This window comes from Argopecten irradians, chromosome 13, assembly GCF_041381155.1.
Source record: "Argopecten irradians isolate NY chromosome 13, Ai_NY, whole genome shotgun sequence".
NCBI lineage: Eukaryota > Metazoa > Mollusca > Bivalvia > Pectinida > Pectinidae > Argopecten > Argopecten irradians.
This window is the reverse complement of record NC_091146.1, coordinates 26,067,789-26,083,954: the sequence shown is the minus strand read 5'-3', so window position 1 is coordinate 26,083,954 and position 16,166 is coordinate 26,067,789. Positions and strand designations below refer to the sequence as shown.

The 16,166-nt window shown below is 33.6% G+C and overlaps 1 protein-coding gene across 2 annotated transcripts; it reads left to right on the top strand.

Moving 5' to 3' along the window:
• Positions 1-2,521: 2,521 nt before the first annotated feature.
• Positions 2,522-14,813, top strand: LOC138306167 (fibropellin-1-like). Of its 2 annotated transcripts, XR_011205795.1 has the most exons (10): positions 2,522-2,605; positions 4,006-4,281; positions 5,445-5,702; positions 6,175-6,531; positions 7,151-8,053; positions 8,448-8,787; positions 9,557-9,594; positions 11,149-11,326; positions 12,216-13,616; positions 14,329-14,813. XR_011205795.1 is itself a non-coding variant. In XM_069246559.1 (9 exons), the coding sequence occupies exons 1-9, from the start codon at positions 2,536-2,538 to the stop codon at positions 12,304-12,306; spliced, it is 2,511 nt and encodes an 836-aa protein (XP_069102660.1). In that variant the 5' UTR covers positions 2,522-2,535; the 3' UTR covers positions 12,307-14,813. The 2 variants fall into 2 exon arrangements, 1 of the variants encoding a protein (XP_069102660.1); XM_069246559.1 differs by having other exon boundaries at positions 12,216-14,813.
• Positions 14,814-16,166: the final 1,353 nt, after the last annotated feature.

Here is a 16,166-nt window from a genome sequence, read left to right as displayed (position 1 = left end):
TAAGCATTACCATTAACCCAGTATGTTTTCTAAAAAATCTTCATAAGATTTGTATATGATATTTGTGTAGTCTATTTATCCTTTACAAAACAATTCTTTTTAATTGTTTTCGAACTTGTCGGATTGCATTCTTACGAAAACAAAGAGATGAAAATGTAATGTAAACAAGTTACATAATAAATAATAATAAGAATTTTTTTTTAATAACCAATTATTGTTTGAATTAATATGCTTTTTTCATTATATCCACAATTTTGCTTTAACTGATTAAACTTTATTTAATATTATATCAGATATACATCTAATCCCTTTCCTCCTAAAGGTGTTCCATCTATCAGTTAAGTGGTCGGTCTGGCCCTAACGATAATGGAATGTATGTCTTTAATCTACACGAATATCGACTGAGATAACGTCCCTCATAAACTAGTTTAGGGGACCATATACAGGTAGACTCATAATTTGCAATCGTAAGAATCAGACCTGATAAGTCTGGCTGTCACAAATGCTGTGTAAAGGGTTTATGAGTTATGTCCCCTTGCCGAGCCACACCATAGTCCATAGCAGTGGTAGTTTCAGCTTTAACAGCATGGAACGACTGATGTCAACATGGGCTATGTTGAATTAGAGGACAAAACTGTTTCCCGATGTAGAAGTTCAAAGTTCATTCCAGTTCGAGAGTTCGACTTAACACGTGGTGACCAAAAACTTAGTCTACACAAGTTTTGTTATATCTTCTATAATTTTGATAAATGCGAAACTATGGTCTGCATTACAAATGCATAATTATAATATATGGTTGCAAATGAAATTAATGCAGTCATTTTAGATTTCAATTGAAATGTTACAAAATATTGATTCATTGTGAATTATCAATAGTAATCTATTTGACAGTAGACAGGATAATAGAATATTGATAAAAATTGATTTTTCTCTGAATTCATTGTTTCTCTCCACACACAGACAGATGCCGAGAGTTGACGATTGGTTTACGGACTTCGGCGAAAGTTGCCGAGAAGTGTCGAATACTGATGTATGGTGACGTCCAGTCAACATTTCGCAGGCAAAAAAGACACGAGCTTTAGCGAGCGTCGTTTGTAACTTTTAAAAAATAGCTTAATAGTGTTAAATAAAATAGTGTTAAATAAATTCCATATCAAATAACCGCGATAATAAACTCTCTCTGCCACAATAAATCATCTTGAAGGAATGCCAGAATAAAAAAACACGTTTGTAAATACGGCGATATCTTTGTAAGCAACTATGCACTCATTAATATTCAAAACTCTTAATTATATAAAGAATGTATCATAACAAATCATTTTATTCATGGACAACTCTTACATACATTCCCTACATACTTAAGGTCTTTTTTATTCGAGGTTCATAAATCCATAGATATTAAACTACCAGTTGTCGAACTACACGTGGGAATATTTACATCTACCTCCCGCCAAATAATCCATCATACATCCGATTTCAACAGTGACTTGTTCTACATCTGCATGCAGCGATCAGAGTTCAAATAATAATAACGTTAACTATTTTTGGCGTGATACTGAGAAAAAAAGTAGTTCGGGTCAAAGTTCAAATTTCGACCAATCGATATCGGAAGGCCATTATCTATTAGCCAGCACATTTATCATTAGCATGAGGTAGAAAGGGGTATTATATATTCGGTATGTCAGAATACAATAATGTTCATTTTTGTTATGTTTATATTTTATGTAAATACTTCATTTTACATGCTGCCATTTACCATTGTATAATAATATATGTAATAGAACGTTTGTAAATTTTATAACATGTGCATAGTTACATTTGGTTTTCAGTAAAATAAACAAAGAATAATGTGACTTATTTGCAAGTATCATATTGAAAATGGCCAAATCATATCTTCAATTCACACCTGCCTAGACCAGACAATACGGAGTATGGTATCGTTACACCTGCCTGGGCGAGACAATACAAAGTATGATATATGTACACCTGTTTATAGTAAATAGTAGACATGTCACGATCTTAACACTTGTGCTTGCTATGGAATGGATATATACAGGCATATAGATATGTTGATTTTAATTTCTGTCTCTTGTTATTGGTATCCATATATGGATGTAAACGTTCATAAGGCTTCGAATACTTGGTTTAAAGGGGGCGGGTCCAGCCATAATACTTAAACTTGTTTAAACAGACGAGGGGCTAACCATAATTCTCAGAAGGCGTGGCTTACTGGAGGCGGGGCGATCCATTACGTGTTAACAATATTGAAGGGACTAATACAATGAAAATAAAGCGTGGCAAATAAGAAAGCGGTTCATTAAAGGAAGGCGACTTGATATAAACTTTTGTAAAATCGGGAGGAGCCGTGGCGATGTGGACTATGCAAATGAATTAATGAGTGGGGTTGGTTAGGTGGGAAAGGATTGTCATATTACTGAAGAAGGGGCGTGGCCTAACGTGATATGGAAATTTTATATAAATATATCAAAACTGTAACAATTTTTTTCAGAATTTAGTATCTTCAGACCTAGCAGTATGGATATTCGTATAGATTCCTTGTATATTGTTTTATACTCAGTAGTCGTAGGTCTTGTCTCTACTAATAGTAAGTATATTTTTATTTCTCTCGCTTTTTGCGAAATGGTCATATGACAGTGCATTATACGTATATGAACGATTTGCTCAGCATGTTATTTAAAAATGCTCCGTCGCCGACAGATCATAAATTACACTCATCATTTGAACAATAACTCAATTTTTAGTCAAGTATATATTTGTCTAATTACACAAAAAATACATAAAAATATATCATTGTGCTTGTGGTACATGCGCAATCTATTCTTCATAAAATGTTTAATGGTTTTAATTTGGTACCCGGGTAGTGTAAGTCACTTTTGTTCCCGAAGAAGAATACTTATTCTTCTGTCCCTGTTTTTGATAGAGAAAAAAACACAACACGGTTTTACTACAGTCTCACAAAACACGCATCGCGCACGTCATATACTCTCTACACCGCATACAGTCCTTACATGACCCTAGTTGCTAATATGATGTAAAGGAGGAGTGTCAATTTAGGCCCTTTGGTGACCATGACCGATAAGCATTATTTATATTTACAGATACACGGGGGTTAGGACATCATGATATAACATACATGTATGATGAAGGTCAGGTCGGAGTCTCTTGTGAGATATGGGGGGTAAACAGGAGGGACAATTTTCTGTATTGTCCAGATCTGATGGAACGAAATTATGCTTTTGAATGATTTTTTTTTCATGAATTATAATGCATTTATATGCTAAGAATAAAACATTTTGGAAAATGTAACTTGGGGTCTAAAATAGGTCACATTGACCTAAATTTGTGAAATGTCAATCATGTAAGAAAAAAAGTTTATCTGGAGCAAAAATATACCAGAAAAAATGTTATATGCATTATATTAAATTGCATTGAGCAATACATTTTCATTTTATAAACCCAGGCAAAGAATATTGTGGATACTATATACTTTTCGTCAGCGGTGGATAAAATTATCATATTTTATGTAAAATACCTTGGAACTATAAGTTAAGTAACAAATCGTTTGTGTCTAGTACATGTAGCCATGATTGTAAACTTTTTACTCTATAATCCTATAACATACCGACATCACACAACGCAACATATTGCATACAAAAGATACCCTCCTTAAATGACCCTGGCTGTAATCCAAAATGTGGATGCGATAAGTACGAGATCTGGTTGAAAAAATATCATTTTCATCTGATACTTTCGCCTCCATGAACGCCTGAACGTGTCCTTTGTTTGATTAAGCTAATGTAGTTTTTTTTACAAAAAAAACATCTCGTGACATGTGGTGATCATGACGATTATTTGTACATGTAGTTAAATTAGCTCGTAGTTTAGCATCGGAAGAGTAATCCGATTTTGCTGAAAACAGATGTTTGTCAATTCATTTTGTATATATCTTTATTATATATTCATATTCAAATCTCTCCACTTCAGCCCCCGCCCCCTTGAGTGAATACCTAAAAGTTCACGGGAAATTTGTCGCTCCCATTCCTAGAAACTCGATCACCATTATCCATGACATCAGTCTCCAACTCTGCGCGGCAAAATGTACCTTAGCCTTTCGAATGAAGACATTTCCATGTTATGCATTTGAATACACGCCCGGAAGTAGAATGTGCGTGCACACCAATGTGACGTCACTTGTCGTCAACGGAGGATTTCTTGGACTGAAAGATAACCAAGCGGTCGATTACTATGAGAGAAGCAAAGGTAGTATATTGTTTACTTTTATCTATATAAATATATACTGTTAACGGACTTTATTGTTTTTCGTAGCAGAATTGCTGCGCTGTAATATATCGCTAACTGCATTTTCTACATATATCGTTAATTTAACAACTAAAAGATTATTAGATCTCCAATCATTGGAGATGTAAATGCAATCTGGATGACGGATAAATATAAAAGTGCCTTTGAATATTTATCTACCATTCAGATTGCATGTAAACCTCCAGTAGTTGCAATAAAAAATCCTTTAATTTTTACATCATCATTTGTTTGTGTATTTCACAGTGAAAATATTATAGATGTTAGTAACAATCGATTCCCCGCTTCAGTCATTTTACATTAACAGCGAAGGTCAATGTGATAAAAAATAGTCCCTATAAAAAGAAAACAAAATTCAATATTTTTCAATAACGTTTCAGTTACTCTTTAATAATCCACACATTTAAAAGACTTGTTCATTTTCCGACAATGTAAATTTTACCGTGCGGACTAAATTGATGGCAGTAAACAGGTTTCCTATTTATGTATATAGATATTACTACACCAAGTCTAGGCTGCACTATTGACTCATAATGCTAAGCATGATTATCATAAGAGTGATGGGAGAAAATGTTTTGCCATGATGATAATTACGTAAATTCATCATGATGCTAACTGGTACAGAAATGCTCCTCTGCCGACAGGGCATAAACGATACTCACCATTTGATTTAATAATTGATATTTACTCATGTGAATGTATGTCAAATTAACACATTAACATTTCATTCCATATAAGGCATACACCTCTTTCAATCAGAGTGAGAATAGCGATATATTATCAATATTGTATCCTATCGAGTCGTGCCAATATTTCATTCATACGAATGCAGACGTGTTATTGCTTTGCTATTTTTATCTTGTTAATCGATAATTCATGTCTCCACTTTCTCATCATCATAATGTGATGGTCAATATGTTTCTAATCTTTAAATATTTTCTTTGTCTTTCAGCTTCATATGATAATGAGAATATGTATTTCATTTGTATTGGTTTATCGATAGTTCATGGTAGTAACGTATAGATTAATCATAGATCTTCTTTATTATTACCATTAAGTGATGATTAATATGTTTTTCATTTTGAAATATTTTCTTTTACTTTCAGCTTCATATGCTAACCTATTCCAAAGTCATGACCACGCGGCTCTCAAACAGCAAAACTCTTACTTCTCGATCAAACTCAACAGGACGCTTGAGGAATGCGCATATGAATGCATGCGCAGTACGTCACAGACTTGTATGTCCTTCTCACACAGTCCGAGCACAGGCGCCTGTGGTCTCAGCAATGTTTTTTACGGAGAAGGACAAGGGGAGATAACTCTTCTCACGAGTCGTATCTACAACCATTATCAATATTATACAAGTAGGTGCAACTATAAAATTTATTATCATATGCATTATATCTTATATCGGTAATCTAGATTTTACCAGAGTATATGCGTACATAAAATCAATGCCTTAGTTTTCTGTACAGCACTAATGTGAAATTTCAACTATGACAATTTATTTCCTATAAACGTCATCGTTCTATTCAATATTTGTTAATTCTCTTCCATTTTTCCATTTTCCTGTTGTCTTAATACTGTGGGTGGATAATATGCTGTCCAATGTATCTAGCTGTTTGCTTCAGTAGGACAGCACTATACGTTTTGTAAATGACACAATATGAAACATACCACAGACTCCCAAAACATAAAGACTTCCAAACACACACACGACACACTGCATATAGGGGTGGGCGCCTTAAATGACCATACCTGTTAATGGGACGTTATACTTAGGAAACCAAACCAGACCAAGAACGCATGCGCTAACCTTCACCTTTGACCTTTTAGGCTGGCCTTGTAATGCCACTATTCCGGAGAACTATGGACCTCAAGCTATTGCTTCCCTCCGATTCCCTTACAAGTCCTTCCGGCACGGACAGTGTCATGTTCAAATCGAGGCTCCCATCGGAAAACAGGTCAAAATTCTGCTTTCAACAATTTTCTTTGGAGAGAATGTATGTAGTAGACAAACTGGATTGACAATTTATGACGGAGTGTCCGGATCTAGCCCTGTTCTTGGACATTATTGTCACTCCACAAGCGATAGGTCACAACCGCCATTGCTGACGTCATCATCGGGGTCATTGTATGTCACTTATAACGCTGATGACGTGCCGATTGCATTTCAGTCGATATACCAATTTGGTAGGTTTCATAATTTTGTATATTAATGTCGATGAATTTACAAAAATATGGGGTTTTTTTCATTTCATATTATTGACAGGTATATTTTGATGGAAAACATAACAAAGACAATAATTTCTACTATGCTACTTATATTGTGGCTGAATGGGATTAAAAGCTAATATATTAAACTTTTTTTATCTATCCATTTATTTATTTAATTTGTTTTTGTATTTTTTGTGCCACTATTTGACAATTCTAGTACATATTTACAGTATGACTTAATATGCTGGAATTAAGTGACAAGCACTTCTGAAGTATACGTACAACAATTAAACTTGCTTGCTGGAATAGTTTATAAAATTAGGGGAATCAAAGCTCAATCTGTATAAAATTTATATCATTATTCTCAATCCGTTTCATATACGAATGAAGTTAGGATAAGGATGTGTACATATGTATTTCAATAATATTGATTCAATGTAGTCATAGAATAAAACCATTTTAACTTCTTAATGACCTAAGACTTTTTTCATCGATTGATCCTAGACAGTTTTCGTTGATTAAAATATTTCACTCAAATTCCAATCGAAAGCAAAAATGAGAAATGTTTTGTTTGTTTTGTTTTTTTTAAATTCAGTGACCATTGACCCATGTGAACGCAATCTGTGTAAGAACAATGCCACGTGTAAACCTCAGAACCAGAGTTACGTGTGTGAGTGTCCAGTAGGATTCACTGGTCAGTTCTGTGGGGAAAATATAGACGATTGTGCCTCGTCCCCATGTTTGTTCCTCGGACAATGTATTGACCATGTGAATGGCTACAGCTGTAACTGTACACACGAATTCACGGGAGATCGGTGCGAGAATTTCATTGGCGCATGCGCAGATCAACCATGTGATCACGGCACGTGCGTCGTGACCAGTAGGTATAATTACACATGCAATTGCTTTGATGGTTATGTAGGCACTCACTGTAATATGAAATTTTCCCCATGTATGTCAAATCCGTGTGTACATGGAACATGCGGCGATACATCCGGGGACTACATATGTAAATGTGCAACAGGATACACCGGAAGGAATTGTGATCAACTTGCAGTTGACCTTTGCACTTTTTCTCCGTGCAAACATGGAAGCTGTGTGTCCACGTCAAACCTAAATGATCTGTGTTCTTGTGATGTCGGTTACACTGGACAATACTGTGAGATAGAAATAGACCTTTGTACTGCCGTAAACTGTAACAATGGAATGTGTATCAAAACAAACTCGTCTGTCACGTGTCAGTGTCACGGTGGGTTCAAAGGTCAATTCTGTGACGTAGCTATGACGGTATGTGAACGTAACGCCAATGTCTGTAGCCCAGGGCAATGTTACCCATACTCCAATGTACCGGAAGGATATGTATGTTTGTGCCCGGATAACAAATACCACCGACATTGTAATTCGACCTTTGACCCCTGTTCGTCGTCACCATGCCACCATGGAACATGTAATCCAGACAACAATGGGTATTCATGCTCCTGTGCTAATGGATACGTCGGTTTGTATGATATTTAATATACTGAAAGTTTTTTGCGCACTCAAATTTCGTTATTTGGAAACGTGCAACATCCATACATTACGAGGGGAAAATCGATATATTCTTCGTCAATTTTGGGGGTCCGCAATGAACTATTGGTAAAGTTCGAATCCATTGTTAAGCAGGTACTGTACGTCGCATGTAGTTATGATGTCATAACTTATATATGACGTCGCATAATTGTCTCAGTAGACGAAAATGTCACATCCGAACCGGCTATCTATTGTTGTATATAGAGACAAAATTTTAGTTATACCTATATTGATAAAAGTTATGTTATAAATAAAATCTTACATTCGTAACTATGTGATATAAAATGCAAATATACGAAATCGATGCTTTTTGTCTATTTTAGGTTCACATTGCAATGTTTCGACATGCGCAGTTGCGGATTGCGGCCTCGGTCTATGTGAGGACAAGACTTCCGGTTATAATTGTATATGCCCAGTGGGGTATCACGGGAAAAATTGTGAATTTAGAGTACCGTCGTTACCCCAACCGAGTAGCCAATCAGCAAACATTGCATGCAGGACGTCACCATGTCAAAACAAGGCAACGTGCGTTCAGGAAAATATCGGTTTCTCGTGCATTTGTTCTGAGGGATGGACAGGAAGCTTGTGTGATGTAAGAGCCAACGCATGCGCAAGTCGTCCTTGTGGTAACAGTATATGCGAACCTGTTGGTTCCGGATACAGGTATTTATATGTGTTGTATTATTTCTCTTTTCTTGTCATTTTACAGTTATTTTTAGAATCATTATTTCTCTTTTCTTGTCATTTTACAGTTATTTTTAGCCAATGTTGAGCAAAAAATAAATGAAACTATTTAATTTTTTCATAAATAATTTTTCTCTTCTAAAATATTAACTAAATTTCCAGACACATGGACAACTTTTTTCAGATGTTTATGTCATTATTCACTAATTTCAATAAACAGATAGTCAAATGTGATAAAAGAAGCACATTCTATTTAATGATGCTCCACCGCCGACGGAGCATGAATGATATTTATTATTTGAACAATAATTGGTGTTAAATCGTGCATATATGTGCCTAATTAACACAAAAAATAACATGAAATAATTTTGTCGCCTTTGGTGCATGCGCAATAATTACTTCATTCCATATAGGATATAGTGCTACTGCTTTTTTTCGGGATGCGAATAATTATTTTTCATATTTTTAACTTGAATCAAAATTAGAAGCTCAAACTTTTCAATTTTGGTAATGGTGTAAAGTAAGTAACTTTCTAACTAAGAATAAATACTAAATCGTCTGCTCCTGTTCCTGATAATGAAAAAATACCATTTGTCAGCGGTGGAACATCCTTAATAGTATTAAGTACCATGATAGACTGTTACCAAATATCTACCGTAAACCAATTTTATTTGATAGCAAAATAATAAGTACTTTGGTAACTCGTAACTATAATATATCTTTCTTGTCATTTTTCTTGTAATTTCAGGTGCAGTTTTACAAACAACTCCTCCCCAGGATTAAAAGGTAATAACATTTAATACTCTAGTTTATGAATGCCAATTGCCACAATTTTGACCAGCGAAAGTAACCGGTTATACGATTAAACATTTAATTCTGTATTTGGTTATTACAGAGTTATCTGCCCCTGTGGGTATGTTATTATTGTGACAGCAAGTGTTTGTTAGCTTAATGTTTTACTTTTTGGAGAAAACGACGTGAATTGCGCTCACAAAATAATGGTATAACAGTCGATACCTACCTGCAAGGGAGCTAACTCTGTAATATGCAAAATCGGAATACTAATAATTATTTAATGTATATTTTTATAATGACTGGAAATTTCGTATGTCTTAATAGGATTATTATTTTCTTTGATTAATAACCTAATAGTAATCTATAATATGATTGCCAAAACATTACGACTTTCTTATAAAGAACAATGGATATAAGCTTATTTTTTGCTGTTTTTGAAAAAGACAATTGATGAGAAAACTTCACTTATACAACACCATATACATGTACATGAGATGTTTAAAACATTATTTAGTTTCCTTGCTATAATATAGATTAAGAATGACGGGTGTTACAATCTCCAAGATTTACGGGTTTAAATATAAAAAATCATGCTTTATGAAATATTATATTTCATTGGAAACAGAGGCAAGAGTGATAGAGTTTATGTTCATTTTTCTTTGTTTAAAAATAATATTGCATTTAAAATATTGTACTTAATTACTTTATTAATCATAATGTTTGTGATGATATTTGGTGATAGCAGTTTGTAGCACGCATGCCCTGTAGAAAACAACTCATTCTATTCTTTTTTATTTCATGAGATATTTTTTGACGGAAATGATTCGTTGTAGTCCCACACAGACCTTATATATGAGACATATTCGTTTAGCAATTATTAAATGACATTTTTAATTTGTAATTACTTTCACTTTTTCCAATAAGACAGACATTGACGTCATCATTGTGTGTATTGTTTCATGCATTACATTAATAACCTGACTTACTATTGTATGTAAATTACCCACTGACTCCTCGATAATCCGGACATATATGACCCAACCTAATCCAGATTACGAATTTTCCGGACTGCCTGATTATCTGTTCTTATAAGATCGTGTAAAATATACCGCTACGGTATTCAATTCCCTGACTTTAAATCAGGACTGAATATTATCCGGACTACCGACGTCCGGATTATCGGGGGTCTATTGTACATGTAACTAGTGTTGTTAAAACCGCGTGTTATCGTGTATTTTTCGACTTCGTTTCCAGTATGGTAAGTCTTATTTTTATTGAAATATTCGGATTATTTCTTAATGTACTGTCTTATAAATTGCAGGTTATATTTTCTGAAAGCCAACAACCATTTTTAACTTGATAAAAAGTTATAAAGATACATATATTACGTTATCATAAATTTTAGATTGAACGTACGACAAGGCATCTAGTTTTTTGCATTATATTTACTGTTCTATATCATATAATAAGGACCTTTTTATTTTTTTACGACATTTTTGAGATTGTATTCAATATTTTTCATTCATTGTACCATTTTGATTTAAGAGTTTGAATGTGACGTCACCACATGCGCAAACGGAGGGACGTGTGTGACGTCTCACTCCGGTATTATGTGTATTTGTCGAATGGGTTACCATGGTAGCAGATGTGACGTCACTCATGATACATGTTCCACGGTGACGTGTCCAACTGGTGTATGTCAGCAGCACAAAGATGGCGCTAGGTAAGTACTGTTCCCAATACTCTGGGTTTCCATTGCTCATATTGTAATACGATACATATTTACATACGTGTGCATGCATAAGAAATATACGATTTCTTTAGAAATAGTTTATACATATGTATATACATCAATCATAAACATTTGAAATGTTTCAAAATTTTGTTCTTCATTATCTATTTTCGTTTCCTAAAACTAGCAATTTTGTAGCTTTCACTTATTTAACATATGTATATATAACATATGGGACAAGGAAGTAATTCCAACCGTGTATATATAGCATATGTGTATATATAGCTTGTCGTAAGGGCTATTATAACACGTAGTTATTTCGAAAATGTTTTATTTTTAACATCCAATAACCTGGCTTCGATTTCCCGTAAAAATTATAAAAAAGTCATTTTTTACTTAAATTCGTTTCGAGATATTAGGGGCAGGACATGTAAAATTCCATAATACGTCTTTGCAGAGTAAGTGCACTTGCGGTTAGATATCAATTGTGACGTCATTATTTTGTTGGAGTAATTCCCGTCATTTTCTTCTAAACGTATTATGCTACGCTCTCAAACACATGGCGTCACAATTAATACATACCTCCAAAGGCAGATAACTATTTAATATGCAAATGTAGAATATTAATGTGATTTGTGAAACGACGAAACGGCGAGATGACTACGTACACGAAAATAATTCTGACTGCTTTTTCAAACAATTTCCTCCCCTGAAATTCACTTTCAAGATTTTGCAGGCAGCAATTCGATTGACTATTTCCAAAGGACACCTGAACATGACCCCTAATAAGATGTTGTCAGATCCTCTTATCCAATGTAGTGATAACAAGGATCTTAATTTTGATCAATTTGTTAGAAAGGTCAAACTACTATTGTTCCAGGTGTGTGTTCGGAGTACTCCAGAATTCCTTCAATACAGGAAATAACACAATTGAGCTCAGTAAGTTTTTAAACCTATCTTATACTATATAAGCATTCACCAATGAAATTATGTTGTTACATGTTATAAGAGCGAGTCGTTCATTGGTCTTTTTTTCATGATATAAAACTGAGTCACTCATTGGCCATTATGAAATGATTTTTGATAGCGTTTTAAAAGCGCGTCACTATTTAGCCAATAGAAAACGATTTTCTCATGACACTATAAGAGTCTTTCATTGGCCGTGACACTGATCGTGCTTTCTATGAATATCTAAATGTAACGTACATGTACATTCCACGGTTTCAGTAAGATTAATATTAAAGAATTATCTGTACACCTCCATGAATTAAATCAGTTTTACAGTTTGTTTTCGTCTATTAGTTATTTAATACTTTATTTATGCTATGCGTTATATAATAAACATATTATGCGGACTTTTGTCTAGATATCTCTTTGTCTCGGCCCTATTCGTGTATTTTGCTCTTTTGCCGTCGATGAAGGTAAGCTTATATTATCCAAATAATAAAATTGTGTTGTCTAAAGTTAGCTTCTGTGTTGTCTAAAGTTAGCTTCTGTGTTGTCTAAAGTTAGCTTCAAAATACAATGTATATATGTTTTTTCTCTATATTTTCATCGGTAATCAACCTTTTCCTATGATGGCAGTCCGCCTATTTGCGGCCAATGTTCATTATTCTTAGTAATAAATTTATTTCTTATATTTTCCCGAGCATCACAAAACTTTATTCAGAGTATTGTTTGAAAGCTATGATACTTACAAAAAAAATGGCTGGCTTTGATTAGTGTTGACCATTTGAGACCCTTAGGAAGTACAGGGTACATGGTCTTAGTACATGGTTACTAAGGCAAATTTACCTCTATCAATACAAGTCAAATAAGAACACATGTTTTGTCTCTCCTGCTACATAATTTGTTTTCATCTGCTTATTCGCTGCCCGCGATATAAATGTCTTGTAGTGAAAATTACAATGTATTACACAATGTCTGCTAGAGAAATTAACAATATTTTGAAGTGAAAAGAACACTACAATGTATTTTACAAGGTTTTGTAGAAAAAATTTACAATGTATTTTACAAGGTTTTGTAGAGATTATTTACAATGTATTTTACAAGGTTTTGTAGAGATTATTTACAATGTATTTTACAGTAGTTTTTAGTCAAGACAACATTATTACAATGTATCTCAATGTGTATTTTGATTGTTTTGTTTGAACAGTGCTTCTATAAATAGGAATATTACAGGATGGAGTCCGTCGATCATTTGTACAGCTATTACTGACCTGCTGACATGGACCTGTCCATATTACATGATTAAAAGCGGCGGCTAAATCTGAATGGCAAAGTACATTTGATACAGTATCATTTCTAATTTCCTTACGCTTTTCTTCTTAAAGATGCTCCACCGCCGACAAATGGTATTTTTTCATTATCAAAAACAGGAGGAGACGATTTAGTATTTTTCTTCAGTTACAAAAGTTACTTACTTTACACCATTACCACCATTGAAGCGTTTGAGCTTCTGATTTTACTTCAAGTTCAAATTTAAAATAATTAATTGCATCACGAAAAAAATCCGTGTCACTATATCTTATATGGAATGAAGTACTGATTGCGCATGCGCCAAAGTCGAAATAAAATTATTTTATATTATTTTTTTTGTGTTAATTAGACATATATATACACGATTAAACACCAATTATTGTTCAAATGATGAATATCATTTATGCTCTGTCGGCGGTGGAGCATCTTTAATGTTTCCATGGACACCGTCTCCATTTTTAGCATTTGAAAACAACCATCCAACTAGTATACAGATATGAATTTAAATTTAAACTTTTTTGCTGTTAACCTGTTTTTGTGTGTTTTGTAGTTACCGCCATAAAAAGCTATGGTTATTAGAATAATTTGTTTGCTTAGCTAGAGTTTTTTTTTCAATAGATATTTCTTTTGTAAAGCTATTTTGCATTCTTGTATGATCTCCAAAATAAAACTTTTAAAGTTGAGCTTTTTGTGACGATCCGTGCATAACAGATATTATTTTGCTTTCTTTCCAGACCTTTTCCAAAGGTAGATTGGAGCTAAAGAGAAAATAGAAACACTACACGGTTGGCAGCAAGAAGGCAAATTTCTTTACCCAGGAAATGCTACAATTCCTTGAATTGACTTGCGCTTTTTGTGACGAGTGTAAATTTTCAGACATGAATATAGCCGATATATATCCTCGATGGTAAATTACTGTGAGAGACTCACAGAACTACTACAAAAAGTGTAGTAGAGCCACAATTCGTGATATGTTACCTCTAACGTACATATGTATGTATTGCTCGAACAGGAGTTATTCATGGCCTAGATTGCACCTGGCGGACATTGTCCAAATGCACGAATAACTAGCGTTGGGGATGGTAGAAATGTACACCGTGGCCAGTGTTCTAAATTTTGATTCAATATGGATTTGTAAATGCGTATAAAAATCCATTTTGTAAATGCATATACAGGGATAACATGTTGTACTTTCTAATGAATTATTATTTGTACATTATTATACATTTATTTTGTTGTTGTTATTTTCTTTCTTTTTTTAATATTTTTTATAAATTTACATATTGAAAAAAATGAAAGCAATTTAGTAAGCTGTATGAAGTTTTTATTTTCTTCATATTGTAAAAGCACCATAAAGTTATCATTGCATAATTAATAATTCATAGTTACATCATAATCAATTTTCATATTTAAAATGTTAATTTGAAGGCTTGGAATTACTCTACCTTTAACTGAAATATATTCCCTTAGACTACAGTCGGCACTCCTCTACAACTAGAACCCAGAACCCTTCAATCCTTCCGTAAAGGTTCGGAATCCTAATTTAATGTCATATTCATTTTTCGGTTATAACAAAACAGTATCTGATGTAACAACATGGAAAACAATGCAAAACAACATAAGGTAAAAACAAAAGACGATATCACAGATATTCAATACTGAAAATGATTTCGCAATAAACAACATAATCTGATTAAAATACAAATCCTTATAATCACTGTTTAATAGAGGATCTGACAACATCCCATAAGGGGTCAAGTTGTGGTGACCGTTATACTTCATGTACTTAGATCAAATGTTTTTCTACACCTACCTACAATTTGGTATGAAATTTCGTACCAATACATATACATTACGTTTTCTTGTATTCTTTGGGAGAGATGACGGCATATACGAAAATAATTCTGAAATTTCCTAAAACAATTTATTTCCCTGTTATTCACTTCTAGAAATCTATAAGCAGCAATGTGATTGATTTATTCGAAAGGTCAACAAAATGCGATCCCTAATTTAATGTTGTCAGATACTCTATCAAACACAGTCATTATACGGATCTATTTTTTAATCAGCTTGTAAAGATTACAATCCTCATCAGACAAAATACTAATTAATTGTTTTCTAAGGACATTACGTTATGTACATATTTCACATCATTCATTAACTAACTTACTAAGCAATACATTCATTACCATAACAACGCACTTGCTTTATCTCTAAACAAGCATATTGATCAAAACAGGTGATTTCATATGATCACATTACGACTAATATATACATATATATTTTCTGTTAAATAATTCACGTTTAAAGCACTATCACAACGGAACCTAAACGTCACATTTCACGAAGAAGTCGGATTTAATTTGTTTTTCTTGAAGCGAGACACGGAAAGCAGATTCAAGCAAAATATGATAAAAACGAAATCGATCATAGCCATCAATCATAAAAAGGGCTGTGCTGCAGAACAAAATGAAAATCATAATTTTCCCCATAACTCAACAGGTTTCACAATGGAAAAAATAATGTGAGAAATTACATAGCAGTTGATTATAGGTTATGTCCACACACCCCC